Here is a 22,214-nt window from a genome sequence, read left to right on the forward strand (position 1 = left end):
TTGATAGATGTGATCATAGCTAATGGCAATCATAGGAGAAAGTGAAAAAGCTAAGATGGATGAATTAATTAAAGAAAAAAAAAAAGTGGGTGATCCAAGATGGCATTGGGGCGTGCTATGCTTTCTTGGATTCTAATTTAAGTAATACATATTACATTCACGCGTTGTTCTCTACAACGTCACCTTCATTTGGAGATCTATATAGTTTATACCCTTGTCTTAATTGCTTTTTTTTTTTCTGGGTTTTTGTGCAAATACTTCACAAATGGTTTTTTTTATAAATAACCTAAACAATCTTCTATTTTTTTATGCGATCCTATTTCTGTCATCTAATTTTTAAAACTTACAATTTAATCCTCTGTGTTTAATTTTTGTTACAATAAAATCATCCAACATTACAATGTTAACAATGATTACATTGTTAACAATGATCTATGTGGCCTTTTGTTATAATAAGAACATCCAACCCGATCGCGGAACACGGTAACCTGTAACCCAAGTGATTTTATTGTAATAAAAATTAATCTTGAAAAACCAAAATGGATACATGCAAAAATGTAAAAAACTATTTAAGTTTATTTTTTAAATTTTTTTAACATAACATGAAGCCATGGAGGAAGTTAATTCATATTTGCACAATTTCATATTAAATAAAAACAATTTTAAGCACCTGAATTTTGTTAAAAAATAAATTACTAGAACAAATAAGCTTTGAACAATGACATTATCAACCTGATAATGTAATAACAACACTACACACAAGAAGTAGAAGTTTTTGTTAGTGAACACCCAGTGTACCTCATAAAACAATAAAAGTAAAAAAGGTTCATCTTGTGTCTGTGAAGGAGGCTCAAAAGCAAAAGCAGCTTTTCAGATTTGTAATGGGAAAAAGCTCATCTATCCAAAAGCTGAAAGGAAACACAATTGAAGGAAATTCCCTTGTAATTATATCTCCAGTTCAAGTCATTTGTGTGGAGCAGAATGTACCTTTGGTCTCATCAGAGGTTGGTGGAGAAAAGAAAAAAAAAAAATTGTAGATCATTGGATGATGACTGCACAATGTTAGCGGTTATCAAGTCTCGGCTTCTTATTCATTCTTACCGATTCCTCACCGCTAAACCCCGCCATTGAGTGACCGATCGCTCTATGATCCGTTGAAGGGTCATCGTGATCCTAGAACAACACAACATTCCCCCATCAGATAAACATTCATTTATATTCAGTAATTGATGTAGTGAATGTAACTTCAGATGAAGTGAAGGTGACCTTCAAAACTTGCTAACTTCTTGTTCTATGTTATCAGTTATGGTCCTTTAAAAAGATGATTAACTGAACTATGAATTTCTCCTAATGATCTATAAAACATTCTGCATATAAAAATCTTAAGAAAAACAATCTTAGTTCATGTCTTGCTCATCATTTTTGAGTTGCATAATTTTAATTTGGAGATGAATACCAAGAGTTACTTTTGCTATGTTAATTTATGATGGCAGATATAGGGGTATTCAAGCTATGGGTATGCCAATCACATGATTTCTGCATCAAAATAAGGGCACCAACTGTGAAAGCCTAATTGTACACACATGTGCTCTTATGCATGAGCATTCATGCGTCCAAGATCTTCAACAATAATTAAAATGATTGGACCAAATTTAAGCTTATGCAAAACATCGACATAAATGATCCAAACTGCCCCAAGGCCGGTTGTTTTGGCATCGGCCAATGAAATATCATGCAAGCCCTTACAGAGGGATGCAGCCAGGGGGAAAAGACTGGAGTCTAAATTATGCAAGCCTATTTGACTTATACTTAGTTTTGATATTAGAGAGTCAATGTTGATGATCACCTTTATATTCTAGAATATGTTTAGTGTTCCTCACATTAGAATAAAAAAACAAGATGGCAGTTCCCAACCTTCCAAGTGTGCCAACGACTATGATATCGATTTGATTATTACTTAAGGTACCTCAGATTTTAGGCACCTAGGAATAGTTCCATAGGACCCACCCAGTAAACCTGCGCTGTTTTCACCCAACATGCTCTGCAGTGGTAAAAGCACAAGACTATACCAATAGAGTGCACAATGGTCCTCTATCTTAGGCAAATTATGCTCAAAAGTAGTCCACAAGCATGCAATTGCTATGCAAAATGAACCAGCATAACTTATAGGAACAAATTGTATAGTATTTTTCATTTTTTGCAACAAAAAAAAAGCTGATTATTAAGCAGAATTAAGGGTTGAACCTGCAATACAACATAATTATTTTTAAAATAAAATTGTATTTCATCCTAAATTTGATGGATACCGAGGTTACTAAAGTGATATAAAAGAGGATAAGGTAGCATCATTTTCATGCCCAAGATGTTAAGCCAGATTTCCAAGAATATCTGGAGCTGAGATGTTAAGGTAACGGTAATTTTAGCTGTTTACAACCTACTAGAACAAGAAATTGTGTTTGAAATAAACCCAAGCAACCTCTCTAGTTCAACCATACATCCACATATAGAAAATGATTATCAAATGAATTATCATACCTTGGTACTAATCACAGTAGGGGCCATGGAAGGTCTCATAGTAAGTAGTCGCTTGCCCAGGTTGATATGCACAGAGATGCTGGTTTGGGTTACATCCACCCCAGAGCTCTGAAGTGATTGGGTTAATGATGACAATACCCTGTAGCACAAAACACAAGACATATCTAAAATCTAAGCCAAGAATGTTCTATATTTGCTCAAAACTTACGAACATATGCATCATCATATTCTAAATTTCTCACTCAATTCAATTCAAACAGAAAATATCAAGACTAACAAAGTTGCCAAGGGACATGTGATGTCGTAGAAAAATCTAAAAGAGTATATCTTAATTTAAGAAGAAAATGAAAAAAAAAACATGAAACATTGCGTGGAGAAACAAATCTTATTTACAAGTACCTAATAGGCATCTACAAAGACTAAGGTAAAGATTGAACATAAATGACTTCAAAACAATATCAGACAGTTAATCACATTTGGTTAAGATTCAAATTTAAAGATAAAAATTGTTAAAATTATTGAGAAAATAGGTAACCAAAGTTAAAATTTAACATAAATGACCTCAAAAGCCATTTTATTCCATCTAAATATGGCCAAATATAACATATCCCAATTCTAACAAAAGTTAAAATAATAGCTTAAATACCATAGAGCAGAACTGGATAGAACATCTTTTGATGGATAATTATGAAAACATGTCAACAAATTTTCAGTTTGCTAGTCGTTTATTATTTATTCCTAAAACATAAGTAACTGAAAGAACCATTAAAACAAATCAGATGGAAAAACCAAAGCCACATTTGATGCATAGGGATATAAGACATGCATCATATTTGGACCTTACCCTCGAGAATAGACACCTGATACAGCAATTGTACCCTCATCAATTGTAAGCTCTTCTTGTTCATTCAACAAGTCGCTGCTGACAGCACAATCAAGTTGAGAGTGAGACTGCGATGCAAAATCATCTCCATCTGGAATGAGCCTCTGCTGTGTTTGGGAAACCAGAGTCTCATTTCCAACTGCAGCATACATGTTTGGCTGCAAAGGCACAGCCAAGCCAGCAACATGAGGATTTTCCATTTGTTTAAAAGAAACATCAGCAGCAATGTTGTCTGAGTCTGAAGGATTGTGAGTGTGAGTATTAGAAACCATCGCTGGCACAACTGGAATATTGCTGTCGTCAAACCTTCCAGATAACACAAATCCAGGAGATGCTGCTGAACCATTTTTAAGCACTTGAGCAGGATCAGTGATATCATCTACAGCACCCTGACTATTGTTTTGCTGAAGAGATAAGGTAAGGATTCAATCAGCTATTTACAAAGACAAATGATGACATGAAAGAATGATCAATACTAAATAGAAATAACTTTTGTCCATGATTGGAATAAACCTAAATATAATAACTACTTTTTACAAAAATCAATTAATTAAACTTAATACTCATAAATTAAATAATAAAAGCACTAACTAGTTATTAATATTAATCATTGATAATACTAATGTGATTTGAAGTTGAAAGTGTCGTTTTTAATTATCATGACTCAAGTCAAAGCTCATATGACTTGGATTGACTTAAAATAAAGGTTTTCTGGCCAATGTAAATTCAAATTCCTAATCCCTCATGCCAACCAGAACCAAATACCACCTTTATGATAATTTAAATGACAAATACCTGTGCATTTTTCCAGATTGATCTAAAATAGACCTTCTCCTGCCCAAAGAAAAGCAGAAATTGTGATCAAAGTTTAAAATAAGACTAAATGCATCATAAAGAGTCAGTTTAAGTTATATTTAGACAAGAAATTCATATTTTAAATATGAAAATGTTTAAATACAAAATTATATGTGAACTTATTTTTAATTGCAATACACTTCTCATTAAACTTTGGATTTTTATCAAATTTGTCTAGCTTCGACTTCCTTGGCTCAGACTTTAAAAAGATAAGAATTGATCAGACAACAGAATCATCAAGGCAGGTCAAATCACATTGGCTGCTCACTTGCATGGTAGGTCCAAGTTGCAATCCTATTGGGATTTGCCTAGATTGAGGGAAAATGGATAAATAAAACAAGAAGAAAAACGAAATGAAAGTATTGTATAGGCAATAAATAAAGAAATGAATATATCATTATCATGTGGTATCAATTTCTCCCTCAGTTCTTGATAAACACTTGGAAAACAGTTTAAAGTCCTTTTTAATTCTTTTCTTTCCTCAATCCAAACAAACACTAAACATAGATTTCTAAAGAATTGACGCATAATATATGCATTTATAAAGGATTAAATGCAATTGTTTTAAGAAAAACACACACCTCTATTTGATGACATGCCCCAATGAAGTAGAAATGAAACCCCATATGAACTTGTGGCATCAAGTCTTTTATAAAAGTTTACAAAATGGCAACTAAAAAAGGGAAAATTCTGCAATTATTCAAAAGTGAATCTCATAGCAACATCAATCCCATCAATGAAAGAAATGCCATTTTCACCAGATGACCAATATAATAATACCTTTTTTTTTAAAGTACAATCAGTTTCAACAAATTCAAAACCAATTTTTATTATTCTTGTTGTCTACTCCATGGTATCATTATATTGATCTCATATGTCCAAAAGTACAATATGCATTACTCTTTCTCTCTCATCTAAACCAGGCTAAGGTTATTCTTATTAAAATATACTCCTGGTTACATGCATGTAAGAGAAGCTTGAGACATAAGGAGTCTTCTATTAAAAAAAATGAAGATCCAGAAACAAAAAAATTGGGGCCTTAACATTAGGATTGAAAGTTAGTTGGCTATTCTTTTGTACCAGTTGGATGTCTGTAACAAGTTTCACTAATCTTATTTTTCACCACATTGTTTTCATGCCTGCAAATTGAGTGAAGAATAAGCGTGGTGAATGATTTTCAACAGTGCCACAAGTTTTTCCCAAAGAGAATAAATAGACCACCATTCTGAGTAGGTTAAAATTTAAATGAACTTCTCCTCGTGGTAGAATATTCAAAATATATATACTTGAAACACAATGTGTACTCACATAATGAATTGCACCAGAACTAAAAGAAAGAATGCAAATTCAAATCTGAGAATAAAAAGAAGTAATAAGAATTTAGTACCCATGCATTTTCCTGATTCCATTCGGGGCATGATGCCTCGTACTTTTGTACCTTATCTTGTAAAAACCTAATATATTCAATAACCTGCAAAACTGGCCCCCAGTAAGAAAAAATTAAACATGTGAATAAATTAATTAAAAAGTGTTGACTGTTGCAGGCTACCTCAAAAAGAAATGATGCTTTGTCTCTCTTTTGATCACTGCAGGGTATCAATTCTCTAAGTTTCTGAAATCTGCATGTCATATATGGTCCATCTCAAGCATAACACAAATGAAAATTGCAGGTTTAGTCTGCTTATATAGGCTCTCAAGTATATGAAACAAAAAAATAAGTCATACAGAGTCCACCAATTCAAAATATTAGTCCTTTAGGTTGATGAAAATGGGGAAAAAGGAAAACTATTTGGAGAAAACATTTGACAGTATTTCAATGATGAGAAATTAGAGGTGAAAATATTTTACATTAACAAAAAAAATTCCACTTACCCATTATGTAGAATGCGGTGGTGTTCTAGACTAATTCAATATTTGAGTCAACATTTCAATTAATCATATAACAAATTCTTCTGAAGGCATGCCAAAACAGGTCCATATGAAACCTAACAGAAAAGGCGCTTAGAGCATAATCAAATATGCAGCTAGAATACACACTTGAAGGCCGCTTTTAATAATGGTATATAAATAACCACCAAAAATAGAGAAAGTTAAAATGCTAAAGACAATATGTAAACATATGCTTCAGCCGATTTCCATTTTTGCTTCAAAAGGAGGCACCATTCCTGCTTTAAAATTGGTTTTTTTATATTTAGGTGGGACCGCATCAGGTTTATTTGTGTGTAAAGCACATCATCATCATCATCCCTAATAAATATGCTATTTAGGAGCTGGAACAATTTATTCCTGTGATTTCTTGAGCATAGACAGATGATATAAGTATCATAAACAGGCCCTGAGGCAAGAACCAAAAAATTTCAAATTCTAGAAATAGATAGCTGTTCAAAGGAATCCAACAAGTTAATTTTCAATCTATCATTCTAAAAATTCATTTGAGTACCCCTACAAGTTTGGAAAATTGATGGGGTCAATAAAAAATCAGGAAACAGCATTAACAGCAAATCATCAATATTCCCATCTATCTAATTTCAAAGACTGACACAGCAATTTTTTTTTTTTTTTAATCATTGAGAAAACATATCAAAGGAATAACACTGCTAACTTCAGTTGGTATCATTGATGAAATAATATTCAAACTAATACTAAACTGTCAGACAGAACTTTAGGTTCAACAAATTAGCAAAGAGCAGAGAACTATGCTATACTAAATCCAAGAAACTTATGAAACCAAACAGACGCACACCAAGTTCTTTGACTAAAAAATATAAATTAAAAAAAAAAAAAAACATTTGAATGAATGACTTCGGATGTGTACCTGTCATTTATCTTGCTTCTCCGCCGCTGCTCTGTGGCAGAATGCTTAGAACGTGGTGTGTTTGGATCAGTGCTCCTCCGGTCCATCTTCCCAGTCAAACCCACTGTATAAACATCACCCAGGAGAAAACATCAACAATTAATCAAAAAAGATAAATAAGAAAAAGAACAGGAAAATCATAGCACTGGTGAATCATGAACTATTCATCTTAATTTCATTTCATAATCATGAAATTTCTCAAGAACAGAATCAACCCCACAGCATAACATCACCCATGGAAAAAAAAAACATCAATCTTAAATCAAGAAAACGAAGAAAACGAAAAGGAAAAACACAACAGTGATAAATCATAAACTGTTCATCTTAATTTCACTTCACAATATGAAATTATCTCAAGAACAAAGCCAAAAAGGAAATAATAGAAAAAGGAGAGACCTTTATGGGAGGCATCGCCATCCTGCTTGCCAAAATCCTCGTCGTCATCGCTGGACCTCGAAAGCATCTTAAGTAGCGATTAATCACCAACATCCGCTGCTGCTCGCCCCCAAACCCTAGCAATCCGTCCATAAACCCTAGAGAGAAGCAAAGAAACTCGAACAAAGCCTAGAAAGAGAGAAACGGAGACGCGCGAACCTCAAGAACGGGAGGGATCCGAAGGCGCTGCCACGGCGAGCTGCGGAGGAGGCGGCGCCGGCCGCCGGCCTGAGATTAGCTGTAGACGAACGAGACGAAGGAGAAGAAGCCGCCCAATTTGTATTGAAATATATATATTTTTAATTCTTGGATTAGATTGAAAAATTGGTTAAATTGTTTTTATAGTCCACCCCTTCAAAATTTCCAATATTCTTAGGAACTTTTCTTTTCAAAATGGGGAAAAAATATGAATTAAAAAAATAAAAAATCCATTTTTTTTCTTTTTTTATTTTATTTAAAAACAACTTTTTTCCTTTTTTATTTGCCATTTGTTTCATGAATGATCTTTATTTTAGTTCTTTTTTATAACCTTCAATTGTTTATTTTTCCTTCATCATGACTGTTATTCTTGTCACAAATCTCTCATTCATTCATTATTTATTTATTCCATCAACAAGAACAAAGGGCTCTTAATTTTAATGTATTTTTAAAAATAAAATATTATTATCTTTATAAAATATAGAGTGAATGTGGAAATTTTCTCATGTTTGAAAATTATTACATAGAAAACCACTTTAACAACATTACAATAAAATAAGAAAAAGACTTGATGTTTTACACAAGTTTAAGAAAGAATTCCGGGCCCTTACTATTTTTTAAATTTCCAATAAATCTTTAGATTTTTTAATAACTTAAATTGTTACTTTATTAACTCCAATTATGTATAATTTTAAAATATAAAATTATTGAGTCCTTTTTTCTAATAAAATTGATGGCATCTTTTTAAAAAAATATATATTGTTTGATTAATTTTTTTTCTTTTTTCCTTAGACAAACACAAAGTCAAAGTGCTTTCTTCAGAAACCCATACAACATAAAAACTGAAAAAATAATTTAAAACAAATGAGATCAAATACAAACAAAAGAATATTGGTAATTAATATTGATGGATTTTAACCAATAAAATTCATCAATCCTTTTTTTGTGGACAAAGTCGACAAGCGACAAATCAAAGGATAAACAGGTATGGAGGTGCACCACCATAGAGGACCTTAAATATGAATTGTAACTCAAAACCTCTCACTTACAACCATGGGTAGTTACCATTGGGTAAGCCCAAAGTTTTATCAATCCTTTGTCACAAATTTGGTGATACAAATACCATGCAGTTATGCTAATTTCTTTTAAGTTGAGCTTTTTTTTTTTTCATTACAAATGTTTTTTTATACCTTCCAATTACATACACAAATTGACAAATACAAATCAACAATATATATATAATATATATGTAGAGAACTTATTACATCCAAAACATATAACACTTCTCTCATTAATTAGAGAGCATCATAACAAACTTGAAAACATAGAATTAACAACTAAACAGCCCCTCAAATATTCATTTGATATGAAGAATACTTGGCAAGAAAACTTAGCCATAACTAATCTTATGAGCGCTAGAGAAATGCTTAGCTGCCTTGATCATAGAGGCTTCCGGAGAGCTCACTGATGAACTCGGTCGCCGATCTTTCTTATCGGCAAGAGATCGAAAGCCGAAGCATGAAGTTAGTATTAATGACCAACTTCTTACTTCTTTCATGTTCTTCTTCCCTTCCATCTTTGTAGCTTGAGAAATATGAAGTCAAAGGACTTATGTATGTGTACTTGCTTGAGCTTTAATGAACGCCTAATCAAGTGTTCATATATATATATGTAATGCCTTTCTTGGTCATCAAGTTTGATACTTTATAGAATGAGAAGAAGACAGTTGAAAGGTCTTGGTAGTTTCTTTAGTGGCGTGTTTTCCACAGAAATCACTGAGAATGTTAGTTTGTACTTTAGACATATGAAACTGTATGGAAATTTCTTAAATAGGTGAACTCCTTCTCCAAGAAACTCTTATTGGGTCTATTAGATTCAAAAAAGTCTTCTTTGGAATGATCCCAAGCAATTTCATTAGAAATTCTATATTTAAAGATTTCTTCACAAATAAATATATATAAACAAGACTGAAATATTTATATATATATATATATATATATATAAGCATACACAGAGATGCTTATAAGATGAACTCCCATCTTATACTCAACAACTCATTCATACTATGTCACAAAAGAAGCATTCATAAAAGGCACTACAATTTTTTTAACAAAAAAAAAAAAGGAAAAAGATAAGAGAGGAATTGTCATCAGACTCACCTCAAACATATAATTGCTGATATTCTACAAGAAGCTAACACCTATTTACAACGCAAACAACGCTGTTTTCTATCAGAAACTTCAAACTTATAGCCATTCCTTCATGGTGGCTTTTATTCCTGAGTGAAACCCGGCAAAGGGCATCATGCAGTACAACAAACTGACATTGCATCTAAACTCTTCATTCACTCCTACTCAAAACTGGCAGGAAGTACCTAGCCTCTGCCTCTGTCTTTGTCCGGCAACACGGGACTTCCGGTCACGGAATGCACCTGGCAGTAACTCCTGGAACTTCTCGAGGAATGCCCCCCATTGGTCATCACTCATGTCTGCTAGTTTCACAAAGCTTTGGCTTGCAGGGAGCTGCTCATTTGCACTCCTGTTTCCATTTGGATGCTTTACACCATAACTATAGTTAGTTTTAGTACTAGTTTTACCTCCTTTAGAGAACCAGCCTTGCTGTTTCAGTTGGTTATGCTTCTCAGCCAGACTGACATCCTTCAATGACATTGAAAGTTTTGAAACATTTCGAGGCAGTACACTACGAAGTGGACTTAGTTCAGTGTCATCTTCATCTCCATCTCCATCTCCATCTTCATCCTCCTCCTCCAAGATCTGTAGCCTTGAAAATGGGTTCCTAGAATGAGAGGATGGTTGAACTCCTACCTGCATTGTCAGCTCATCCTCTTCACCACAGTCGATCTCAAACTGAATATCATCTTCACCTCCAGACTCAGCTTCTGAAATGAATACACTGTGTTCAGTGACTAATCGCTTTGATTCAATGCACAAGATCTCTAGCTCACTTGGTTCTTCTTCTAAACCTCCTTTAAACTCCCTGCTCATCATCTCACCGATTTCTGCAAGGCAAAGCCCAAATGCTGCTGCTTCTTTCAGGAAAATGGTGCACAAAACTAGAACACGGAGGCATGCCTCACGAATCATAGGCAGCTCAGATCGAAGCATGTCGGAATCCCTTGAAGGATCAAGATCCTCAATGTACTTGAGCTCATCATCAGAAAATGGAATAGATGCCTGTGGCCAGTGGATCCATTCAAAGTATGGGTCTTCCAAGTTCTCTGGAAGACAGAGACCATGATCAATTGGGATGAGATCCATTTGACCACCAAACCTACCATCCCCACCTCTGAGCTTCTTAACCAGAAGATTTCCTGCGTGTCTGTCTGTGTTGAAGATTCTGATATCAAGTATTCCAATCCTATGTACAGCTGCAACAGGGAAGCAAGAGGTCCCATGGTCACTGGCATCAAAGTCGTGGGGAATAAACTGCTGAAATGATGCGATCTTGCTCATGGCACTGGAGTTCTCGTCATGTGGCTTGTTCTTGCTACAACTCACCCCCTCATTAACATGAAAGATTGAGTGGGTGATCTTAACCAAGACTGTGGGTGGAACATTTGCAAAGTGATCATAGTCCAGAAGGTAAGCAGCAACCTCCCTGTAACCTGTCTCACCAACTCGAACAGACCTTTTGAGGCCCGGCTGGCCAAGAGTTTTCCCAACAAAGCCTTTGGGGTTGTTGGGTGCAAATGGCTCCTCATCAGTTGGTTTCACAATTGCAACCCTCTCACCCCTGGAGTTTCTGAAATAGTAAGCACCCCCAAGTCCACTGTGAACAGGCAGAGGGTCAACACCATTTTTTATAGCCTTCACAGCATCCTTAACAAGCTGTTTCATAGAACAGCTGTTTGAGCAACCCAATATCTCAATTGGGCCACTTCGATCTCTCTGCAGAAGATCCTTTGCAGTGGGAGATAGACACGGGGAGGAGGAACTCCTCTGAATAAGATTCCTCCTAAGGAGCAATGGTGAGTCATTCCTGATAGCACTCAGATCATTCTTCAGCACACGATCACCATATGTGAGAGAACTTTCCTCAGTGGGGACATTAAGGGCCAACTGCAACCTTCGTTTCACAGTGTGCACATTGTCTCCACGGTCCAACTCTATACCCAACACACACCCAGTCTCAGTCTGTACAAACACCCGTCTTCTTGCCACATGTTTGGCCTCCGAGCTCCTGCTCCCATGATGCTCGCTGCTGATGCTGTGGTTTGGGACTGCAAGAGCCACTTGGGTCTGGACTGGGCTGTCTGCATTAGGAGCCATGGTGCTTGGAGATGAAACACAATTGAACAGAGAACTTCTGGCTCTTCCCTCTAGCGCACACGCCAAACACAAAGGTTGACGTGGTTGTCGAGAGAAGAAGCCTTGGTTCAGGAAAGATCATAAGCTAGTGCTTGTTGATTAGAATGGTGAGTCACATTAGAGTAATTGCTGTCAAAGGAGGAGATGGAAATGAAATGACATGGGTTACAACATTAGGGAAGTCAGAGTGCTCCAAAGGCTATATAGGTAGGAAATGGTCCAGAACCTGTGAAACAAGATGTTCCCATTTCCATTATATTTTGGATGAAGGGTTAGAGTATAAAATCCATTGCAGATACAAAAAAAAAAACTCATTGCACATGAATACACTCTCATGGACACAAGCACTTGCATGGAAGAATGAATTGAAACAAATGGTTTCAAAGAGAAGGTGGAAAACATGTGGACAATAGAAGCAAATCAAGTTCACTTTGTTTTCACTAAGAAAGCCCCTAGAAAATGCACCAAGTTGCAACAGATGAAAATAAAATTAATTAAAAATGAATACACTTATTAGTAACACGGTGAGTTTTATTGGCATTAATCATGCATAAAAGATGGAAAACGTGTGTGAACAAGAAAAGTTCATCAACCAAAGTCATTGGACTTGAATACACTTGCCATGGACACTTAGGAATTACATGTAAGAATTAATTAGAGTTAATGAGGTAAAAAGTGCGTGTCTAATTTCCAACAAGAAAAAGGCTCAAGATAATGCATCAAGAAGTTGCAACTCATGAGGATTAATATACATTAAAGATGAATACACAATCACATACACATACAAACCAATAAAAGTTGATTAACTTTCACTAAGAAAACGGCTCAAGACGATGTGTCTAAAACTTACAAAACAAGAGAAAAAAATTTCCCTAGACATGAATAGACTCTATACGGATACTGACACATATCACTATGAATAAATTGGAATTAAAGAGGTAAGAAAAACCTGGAAAACTTGCCAACATGGGAAGTAGAACAAATTAACCAAATTTCATGAAGAAAAATTCTCAGGACAGTTCAACGTGAAGTTGCAAAAGACGAAGATAAAAAGTCATAAAAGAAGATGCATACACACTATCTGGCATTTCTCACTCACAAGGAAGAATAAATAGGTGGAAATGGTGCTCGCAAAACAAATAAAATAAAATAAAATTATAAAAAATCAAATAAAGGAGGAGGATGAAGAAGAAGGAAAACCAATGAACAATTTTATAAAATAGAAATTTATTCTCCAAAAGAAAATAACGCCGAAACATTAACAAGACCAAATTGATGAAAACACATCAAGCAAATTAGATAAATATATGGCTTGGAAAAAATAAATCATATGATTTATTCCAAGGGCCTCAAGTCTCAGCAAGAGACGAAAACACCAAACTTTGGGAGGGCATTTAACAGAATCCAGGAAAGAAGACATATTTAACGAATTTCGCAAATCAAAAGCAATAAAAAATGAGATAAAAAAAGGGAAATTATCCATCGTCTTCTCTGCATAAAGAGAACCCGATTCTATCTCTGAGATCTATGCTTACAAATATAACGAAAAAAACACCAGAAATCCAGGAAAAAAAAAACACAAATTCAGCACAACTGCAATCAGTTTCCGATCCCCAATTCGAAACAATCCGAACAAATCGGATCCACACTCCTCTTAAACACTAATTTCTAAATACCCAAAAGTATCAAAAAAAAAAAATTTGACATTTCACATTCAAATTCAACAATAAACATAAAAAAAAAAAAATCAGATCAAACAGAGAAATCGAAGAAGCAAGTAAAACCAAACCATCTGACCATAGTCCGAGATCCCGCGAAATAGAACGCAAAGCTCCAGCAACGATCGCCGGCGCCTCCGCCTACGCCGCCAACACCACGACCGGCCACCGAGGGCTCGGATCCGATCACGGCGACGATCCCAGAGTCCAGTACCCAGTGCTCCCTCACTCTCTCTCTCTCTCTCTCTCTCTCTCTCTCTCCTTCCTCGTTTCCTCTCAGTGACGCGCTTTTGGTCTCCAAAACCAAAGCCTGGTTAAAAAACTAACCATAGTTATTATAACTGTATTATTTAATTTAATTAAATTAATCAATTAAAGCCATTTTTACATTTAGATCCGTCAGATATTTATAAATTACAAATTACTATAAAAGAAGTTTTTTAAATATGAAAATGCCCAAATTTTAAGAGTTTTTTATATTATAAATTATTTTCAGATTTTAATCTAAAACTGGCCTTTCCATGAAACCCAGTTTTTATATGGCATATATACTCTTATAAATTTTTTCAATTATGTTTGCCTTACAAAAATTTCAATTAATTATTTCCCTCATGTTTGTAATTATGGGATTTTAGAGGTTTAATATGAAATTGATCTGACTTTCACCTTGCAGGTAACACAAATATATATATATATATATATGTTATAAATTATTTACTATGTGATTTTGCTAATTTCAAGGGGGTTATCGGAAAATAATTCTCACGCTCTCGAGATTCCCTCTTTCTCGGAGACCAAGAAGAGTCTAGAATATGAATGGGAACTGTTGGATAAAAAAAGTGAAACAGATGGATGGTTGGATGAGTTCCACGTCATCCCGATGTTTGCCGGCGCGAGGGCGGCACTGACTGAGCGTTGGGATCCACTTGCCGGTCAAAGACGGACACGCGTCGCTTCACGATCACCCACCTTTGGACATCGCAATTACCTAATTACCCCTACTGTTTTGGGATAGTTTTTATTTTCTGTTTCTGACTCTGGTTTTCAATTTTCAATTTTTCTTTTCTTATTCTCTCTCTCTCTCTCTCTCTCTTTTTTTAAGTTATCCTTTTTTTTTGTGTGTGAATATTATTTGTGAAACTATGTCACGCTTTCCTTCCAAAATTATCCACAAACAATAAAATGGTGAATAATTTATTAAAGTATTTAAAAAATGGGTAAAATTTTTTTACTTGATAAATGCAACAAGCACATGTATAACAAAAGGCATGAGTATAGCTGGGAATTACTATCAGGTCTTCATTCAGGCCAAGAGAAATTTAGGTTATAAACTCATATTCATAATTAGAGACTATTTGTTACTGTTGTGTTAAGAAAATTTAAAACTGATGTAATAAAAATGAAAAAAAAATAAAGATTCAGCAAGATCATAAAATCAAAGATGAATTGAAAATATTTAAATTAAATATTGTTTTTAAACCAATCTAAATTTAATTAATACATTTTAAAAAAACTGTGGAAATTTTCAATTGTCTTTCAATTTTTTATATTTGATTTTGACAGAATATTTATCAGAAATTTATATATAAGTTGAATTATGTTAATTAACAATATCATTGAATACTAAAACAAGATTATTTATTTATTTTATTTATTAATTTTTCTCTATAAGAAGTTTTTTTATATTCTAATAGGCGACAAGCGCCTCCCATTTAAAGGATTGTCAAAGATATTGACAACTACTAAAATATACTAATTACTGTGGTTTACAAACCTCTTAGAAAAATCCTCTATTTTATAGTTCTGGAGGGGTTAAATCAGTATTTTTCTCTCACAAGAGGCACACACACCCAGGCCCATAAATAGTACTGAATCCAAGTGTACAATACATAAATAGTATACAAACAATACTATTAGGGGAAAGATTCAAATCCTTGATTTTCCTCTTGCACATTTATGTCATATCATTAGGCTACCCAATGGTTGATAAAAAGCGTTTTTTTTAATGTCATTTGAAGCTAAAAAAATTATATATATATATATATATATATATATATATATATAATCTTTTCATAAAATTAGTTGACAAAAATAACTAAAATTAATTTTTAAAAAATAATATTATTTCAAAATTAAATATGTATTAAAAATGTAGATTTTTTTATTTGCAAAATAAGTAATGTAGAATTTAAGATGGTTGGTTTGATAATTTATCATTAATTGTTTCATCACTAAATGAAAATCATTAATACGTCCAAGCATCTATAATATATATATATATATTTATATATACAATATAATTGTAATTAAGCCACTATTTAGGAGTTTATATATTTATATATATGAAAAAAAAATCTAACAAAAGCTTAAAATTAAATAAGAGGGTTGCTTGTCAATGGGACTGCTAAAGGGGCCATTGACAACACCATAAAGCAAGGAATCTATAAATAGAGAACCCAAAAGTACAAAGGAGATCAAACTCACAAAAAAGCATTTCTAAATAGTTCATTAAAGTTAAAATTTTATTAGGGGCCACCAATATTCTCCAACAACTCACCATAAAAGGAAATGGTATCATTAATTAAAAAATATGTGTTATAATATATATATATATATATAAAGATTACCACAAGCATTTTAAAATTTTTAAATTTATTATTATGGACATCTTTAGATTTAAAATTTAGAGATATTTATATAGTGGTCATCAGATTAAACTATCACTATATATGCCTTTTACATTATAAAATAATAAAAAAATTAATGACACCTTTAGTTTCTAAATTAGAGATTAATGTTTATTTTTTTTCTTAAATCATATCATTTTTTTTTAATTTAATTATTTTGCTGATGAACTATTTGGTTTGGTTGTCCTTGTTGACATATTTAATTTTGTTACAATGAATGCACATGATCTTAATATGTATATTTATGTCACGGATGTTGTATCCATTAAGGAGTTATATATTTCCTATATTACATGATGAAACATATTAATAAAAATAAAATTATTGTGTTAATAATTATACTAAGCATTAATCCAGGAGAATCAGCGAAATTGTTTAAGCAAACAACCTTTAGTTATTCTATTAATTTTTTAATAAAAATATTTACTTATTTAAAATATTAACATTTTAACAAATACTTATTATTAACTAAAAAATTACAAAATTTAAAATTAATTTTGATTAGTTTTAATTAAGTCAAAGTGCATTTAGTTTATATAAAAATTTCCTTAAGCATAATATAACTCACCAATCAAGCATAAAAGCTGCCCTTAAATAAAGAAAAATAATCTAATTGATTATATATATATATATATATATATAAATTGTTTGCTTGTTAGACTAAAATTTCTCAAATTGCACATATTAAATTAGTGGTTATGTCATGTGCTATGATCCCACTAAAATTGTGAACAAATCCTTTTGCTTAAAGTCCAAGAGAGAGTCAACATAAACAGGACCAAATCATAATTTAAGTGGGGCTAGCTAACAGGGTTATGAACAGGATTATCATCCTTGGACTTGATTAATCAAGTGATGTGATTGTTTTAAAGAAAACTAGTTCTTCCATTAGTGTTTATATTATTAATTAATTAGTCAGCAAAGGATTAGGATGATGTATAATTAGATAGCAAAGAGATGTTATACACTTAAATATAAGGTTAATTATAAAATTTAACATAATAAATAGATCACAGTTGTCCAACCTTTGACTGTTTAATAGAATTATCATATTACAAATATGATTAAATTTTTAATTTGTTCAATTTACTACTTTATCAAAATAACTTAACAAGAAGTTATATATATACATAAGTTTCGATCATCTATGGACATTCATAAAATCGAAATCTATGAACGTTGATTTCAGCCGTTGGATTTCAATCCAACGATTGATTACTATTTGATGAATAGTAATATATGCGGTTCGATCATCTATAGACATTCGTAGAATCGAAATCTACAAATGTTGCTATCAACCGTTGGATTTCGATCCAACGATTGATCACTATTAGATGAATTTTTTTATAAACTAACCATTCATTAGGTCTCACTGTAGCCCATTAATTAGCACTGTGCTCATCTGCTACGAATGTCCACAGATGATTTATTTTCTATATACATATATAAGCACACACAATCTATGTATTATCTACTTATGCAGACATTGAAATCTAGAGACATTGAAATCTAGGGACATACGCATAATGACTATTTGATGAAAATCTAACGACACTCTGTGCTGCACCAGATACCATCACTAATTTATATATAAAATAATTATTATACAACTTTTTTGCACGGTTTGACACAACAATCCATAGATTTTAAAAAATATAAAGATTTAAAAACATCCCAGATGGCATATATATATATATATATATATAATTTTTACTAATGAAGGGTTGAACTAAGGTGTGATTAAAATAAAATCATATTTAACCAAATCCATTAATTAAAAATCAAATGTCTCATTTTCTCAATTAAACACATTGAAGTGACTCTAAATTCAATGTGAGTAATCATAGAGTCCATGCTTTGCAACAAAAGGCCTCTTTCCAAATGCAATTAAAATATGTAATTTAGGAAAATATCATTATATGCGTAACTTTTATTATTAAGTGCTACTAAATAATTCAAACAAATGGGCCACAACATTAGCACCAGAAGATTTATCATTAAATTAACTTATCATTGACAAATTAGACTTTGTTTAATAATTGTGGTTCCATGATTCTTACCTTGTTAATTAACCATACTAATCACTTGATAATTAGAATTTTAAAAATAAGTTTGTCAGTTTCTTTAAATTTTGGTATTGCAAAGAGAATTGCTTGTAATGGCGTCATTAAAAAGATGGAGGGAAAAAATTAAAAAAATAATTAACATCTCCCTTGTAATGAAATTATTAAAAAGATGAAGGAAATGAATTAAAAAAAATTAACATCTCTTATATCTTCCAAATTATATATACATGGAAACTCAAATTCAATAAAACATGTTTGGCAACAAAACGAAAGTTATGATGGTTTGGTTCTTGTGAGAAGGATTATGACAATGCTCTGTTTTTATTAACTCAAATAACATGCATAACTTTCTAGTAATTTAAATTCTAGATGCTTATAGATATCCATGGCATTCATTGTCCTTGCAAAGTCACAACCTTTTAATTAGGCCTCCAAATGATCTATCAATATAACTTTCTTATACTATAATTTAGTCACAATATCAATGTATATATGCATGCATGCAGCATTAATTCATACCAACATATATATATATCAGTTTATTATCATACATAATTCTAAAACATATTCATGTAAACTCAACAATTCAAAATGACTAAATTAATACATAAGTCTACAATCCAAATCTCAAAGTCTCACAAGATATCAAATGCAGTTTATTTATTAATGCATGGAGGCATGTGCCTAGAAATCATGTGAGGGGGATGGAACTCATCTCATCGTGTTCCAAAAGCAGGATATTCATTATTGATTCTTTTTAGGTATAATATCTGAATTGATCCCTCTACTTTTCTCTTTCTTCTTTTTTGATCCCTCTACTCAGAAATGCTCCAAAATAGTCATTCTACTCTTGAAAATAGTTCTATTTAGTTCCTTCTACTCTAAAATAGATCAATTATTGGCTGTATTTTCAAAAGTAGAGGAACTAGATGGGAAGAGATTAAGGGTAGAGGGACTAAATTAGGTCATTTTTAAGAGTAGAGAGATTAGTGGGGTGCATTTCTGAAAAAGAAGAGAGAGAAAAGTAAAGGGACTAATTCGGGTATTATACTTTCTCTTTATCGTAACTTGACATGTATTCTCATTAACACTGTTATTTTTTATGACATGGTTATAGGCACGTGTCGGGCTATAATAGGAGAGGGTCAAAGAATACCTTATTTCTGGAACCAAATGAGATGACCTTAAGAGGATGGGATGCATGAAGTGAAGAGGGATCTGTCTTTGATTAAAGTAATGGAACAGATGAATAAATTAATCTCATGTAATGATAAACAATATCAATCAAACTTGCCAAGTTGAGGAAGCTCAATGTAGTCTCTATTTATCACCTTCCAAGCATGCTCCACCATCTCCATCACTTTTTTGCAATATTCTGCTAATTTAATAAATATGCATGTATAAGAGTCTATAAATTTATATCTTTTATTTAATTACATTTGAATAATATGTTTGGTTTATATTTCACTGAACACATGACTGCATACCGTATATTTAGATCATTGTTTTTACTCCAAAAAAAAAAAAAATGCCACTAATATTTTTTATTTGCAATGAAAATAAATCTATAATGGTAGTTTGAGATGTCCGATTACTAAGTTCTTTTGGAGTAGTTGATGTCCAAAAAAAATTAATCATTTTAATTGGCTGGCGTGGAAGGATAAAATTCTCTCACAAGTTAACCTTGCTAAGTGTCGCTGCAACCGTTTGCCTACGGCAACATGTGTGTTTTGCTATTCGGACTTGGAGTCTACCGATCACTTGTTTCTACACTGCACTTTTGCTAATCAGGTGTGGGCCTTCTTTGGGAGATTGCTGGAGTTGCCTGGCCCTCCGGTGTCTTTGGCTTTGGTCTGGAGTAGTTGGAGACTTTCTCTAGTGCCTTCGCGTAGAGTTATGGGTGACCTAGTGGTTAAGGCAGTTGTGTGGAATATTTGGCTTGCGCGCACTGATTGCATTTTTAATGCCTCTATGATTCCTGTGCACTCTCTTTGTGTGAAGATTATTCATATGCTCTTATCTTGGTTCTCTGCAGCACCTGACAGTGTTAAGGAGAAGATGGAGGGATCTATGTCGATGGTGCGACGAAGCTTGGAGTTTCTTGTTGCTATTGCAGAAGAGACTGGGGAGGAGCCTTCCTTCGAACTAGTGGGTTTCCGCTATGGCCTTAGTGGCCTTGTGGAGACGGTTTGTCTCCATTTTGTTATTTTGTATTTTGATTTTGGTGTTCCACATCTAGTGGGCTCTTTGTTGTACTTTGTTGTGTTGTCTTTTTTTTTTCTAATGATTGTGGTTTATCCACCTTTCCATCTATAATCATAAATAATTAATATTTTGTTATAAAACGATATTTATTTGCCACGATTCAAATAGGCTTGCAATGATCTTATTTTAAGTAATAGATTCTGAATTCCTTAACAAATTATGATTTTCTATGATAATAAAATGGGAAAATTACTGTTCACCCCTCGTAATTTTCAAAACTTCCCAAAAACCCCTCCTACTTTTTACACACCACGACTGACCCTTCAGTTAGTGTTTAACTTCCCTTTTACCCCTCACAGTTCACTTCAAATGGGTCCATGTTGTGAAATCCCATTTTTGGCCCACGAAAAATGGTGGGAAAGGAAAGCGCCAAATCACATCGTGTTCAACCTTTTTGAAGGGCTTTTCGCTTTGGTTTCGATAGACAATGCCAAGGGAGTTGCATTACATCTTGTTCTCCCTCATTATCATACCCGAAATATATAAATCGGTTTCTCGAGCAGAAAAATGAAATTGATTTCCATCGGATTGGTCAAGTGCACTTCATCTTCAAATGAGTCGTAGTCGATTTTATTGTCGAGGCGAGCATGTGCCATTAGTCGTCTTCTCGTTTATGGTTGTAAAGTTGTATTACGACGAGAAGAACAGTAATTACAACGAGTTCATTTCGTTGTAAAGTTCTTCTCGTTTATGGTTATCTATTTGTATATTTTAAATAATGTTTAACTATTTGCTATTATCCGTTTAAATATTTTTACTAATATGTTTAATAATTGTCATATCCGTTTAATACTTCCCATCTCCGTTTAACATTATCTTTACATGTATAACTATTCATAAAGCGTGTAAATTCTCAAAGTCTCTGCGTAAAAGCGGTGATCTTTTTCGTTTGATCCGAATTGTTGGCATGTGGCATGTGGCGTGGCGGTGGCAGGGTTATGGTATCCGTGCGTGAGAATTAATGGCGACATTAATTCTTATGCGCGATAACATAAATTTCGAACACCCGTTCGTTCTCGTCGATCGATGTCGGCGCATCGTGCGTTTAACTTTTTCTCGGATCTGAAGAGTCGACTGCTTGTGGACTTCACACCATAAATAACCAGGAAGAACCCTCCCCATGGACAACCACTCCTCGTCGTCCTCATCATCCTCCTCCTCCTCTTCCTCCTCCTCTTCCTCCTCTTCCCATGGACAACCACTCTATCTGAAAGGATGTTTCGTGAGCCTTCTTGCTTATCTTGAGAATCGATTAGCCGTAATCACCGAACTAGTTAAACTATCTTTTTCACGCCCTAAGCCGAAAGTCCTCTCATAATTGCACGAATGCGGAGGATTCTCCAGTGATGGATGACGGGAAAGCAATTAAGAGAGCATTTCGACTTGGGTA

General features: G+C 33.4%; 2 protein-coding genes across 5 annotated transcripts; both read right to left on the bottom strand.

Moving 5' to 3' along the window:
• Positions 1-696: 696 nt before the first annotated feature.
• Positions 697-7,854, bottom strand: LOC120267448 (transcription factor BIM2-like). 3 transcript variants are annotated; one of them, XM_039275105.1, is made up of 9 exons: positions 7,722-7,854; positions 7,524-7,639; positions 7,089-7,191; positions 5,823-5,892; positions 5,661-5,744; positions 4,214-4,252; positions 3,380-3,822; positions 2,536-2,674; positions 697-1,173 (listed from the first exon to the last, which is right to left on the bottom strand). In XM_039275105.1, the coding sequence occupies exons 2-9, from the start codon at positions 7,588-7,590 to the stop codon at positions 1,063-1,065; spliced, it is 1,056 nt and encodes a 351-aa protein (XP_039131039.1). In that variant the 5' UTR covers positions 7,591-7,639; positions 7,722-7,854; the 3' UTR covers positions 697-1,062. The 3 variants fall into 3 exon arrangements, with proteins under 3 accessions (XP_039131039.1, XP_039131040.1, XP_039131041.1); XM_039275106.1 differs by having other exon boundaries at positions 7,524-7,660; positions 7,722-7,848; XM_039275107.1 differs by having other exon boundaries at positions 7,524-7,622; positions 7,722-7,845.
• A 1,974-nt stretch (positions 7,855-9,828) lies between these two features.
• LOC120266747 (phosphatidylinositol 4-kinase gamma 6-like) lies at positions 9,829-14,106 on the bottom strand. Of its 2 annotated transcripts, none has more exons than XM_039274409.1 (2): positions 13,886-14,106; positions 9,829-12,314 (listed from the first exon to the last, which is right to left on the bottom strand). In XM_039274409.1, the coding sequence occupies exon 2, from the start codon at positions 12,047-12,049 to the stop codon at positions 10,115-10,117; it is 1,935 nt and encodes a 644-aa protein (XP_039130343.1). In that variant the 5' UTR covers positions 12,050-12,314; positions 13,886-14,106; the 3' UTR covers positions 9,829-10,114. The 2 variants fall into 2 exon arrangements, with proteins under 2 accessions (XP_039130343.1, XP_039130344.1); XM_039274410.1 differs by having other exon boundaries at positions 13,878-14,106.
• Positions 14,107-22,214: the final 8,108 nt, after the last annotated feature.

Source organism: Dioscorea cayenensis, chromosome 8, assembly GCF_009730915.1.
Source record: "Dioscorea cayenensis subsp. rotundata cultivar TDr96_F1 chromosome 8, TDr96_F1_v2_PseudoChromosome.rev07_lg8_w22 25.fasta, whole genome shotgun sequence".
Taxonomy (NCBI): Eukaryota; Viridiplantae; Streptophyta; class Magnoliopsida; order Dioscoreales; family Dioscoreaceae; genus Dioscorea; species Dioscorea cayenensis.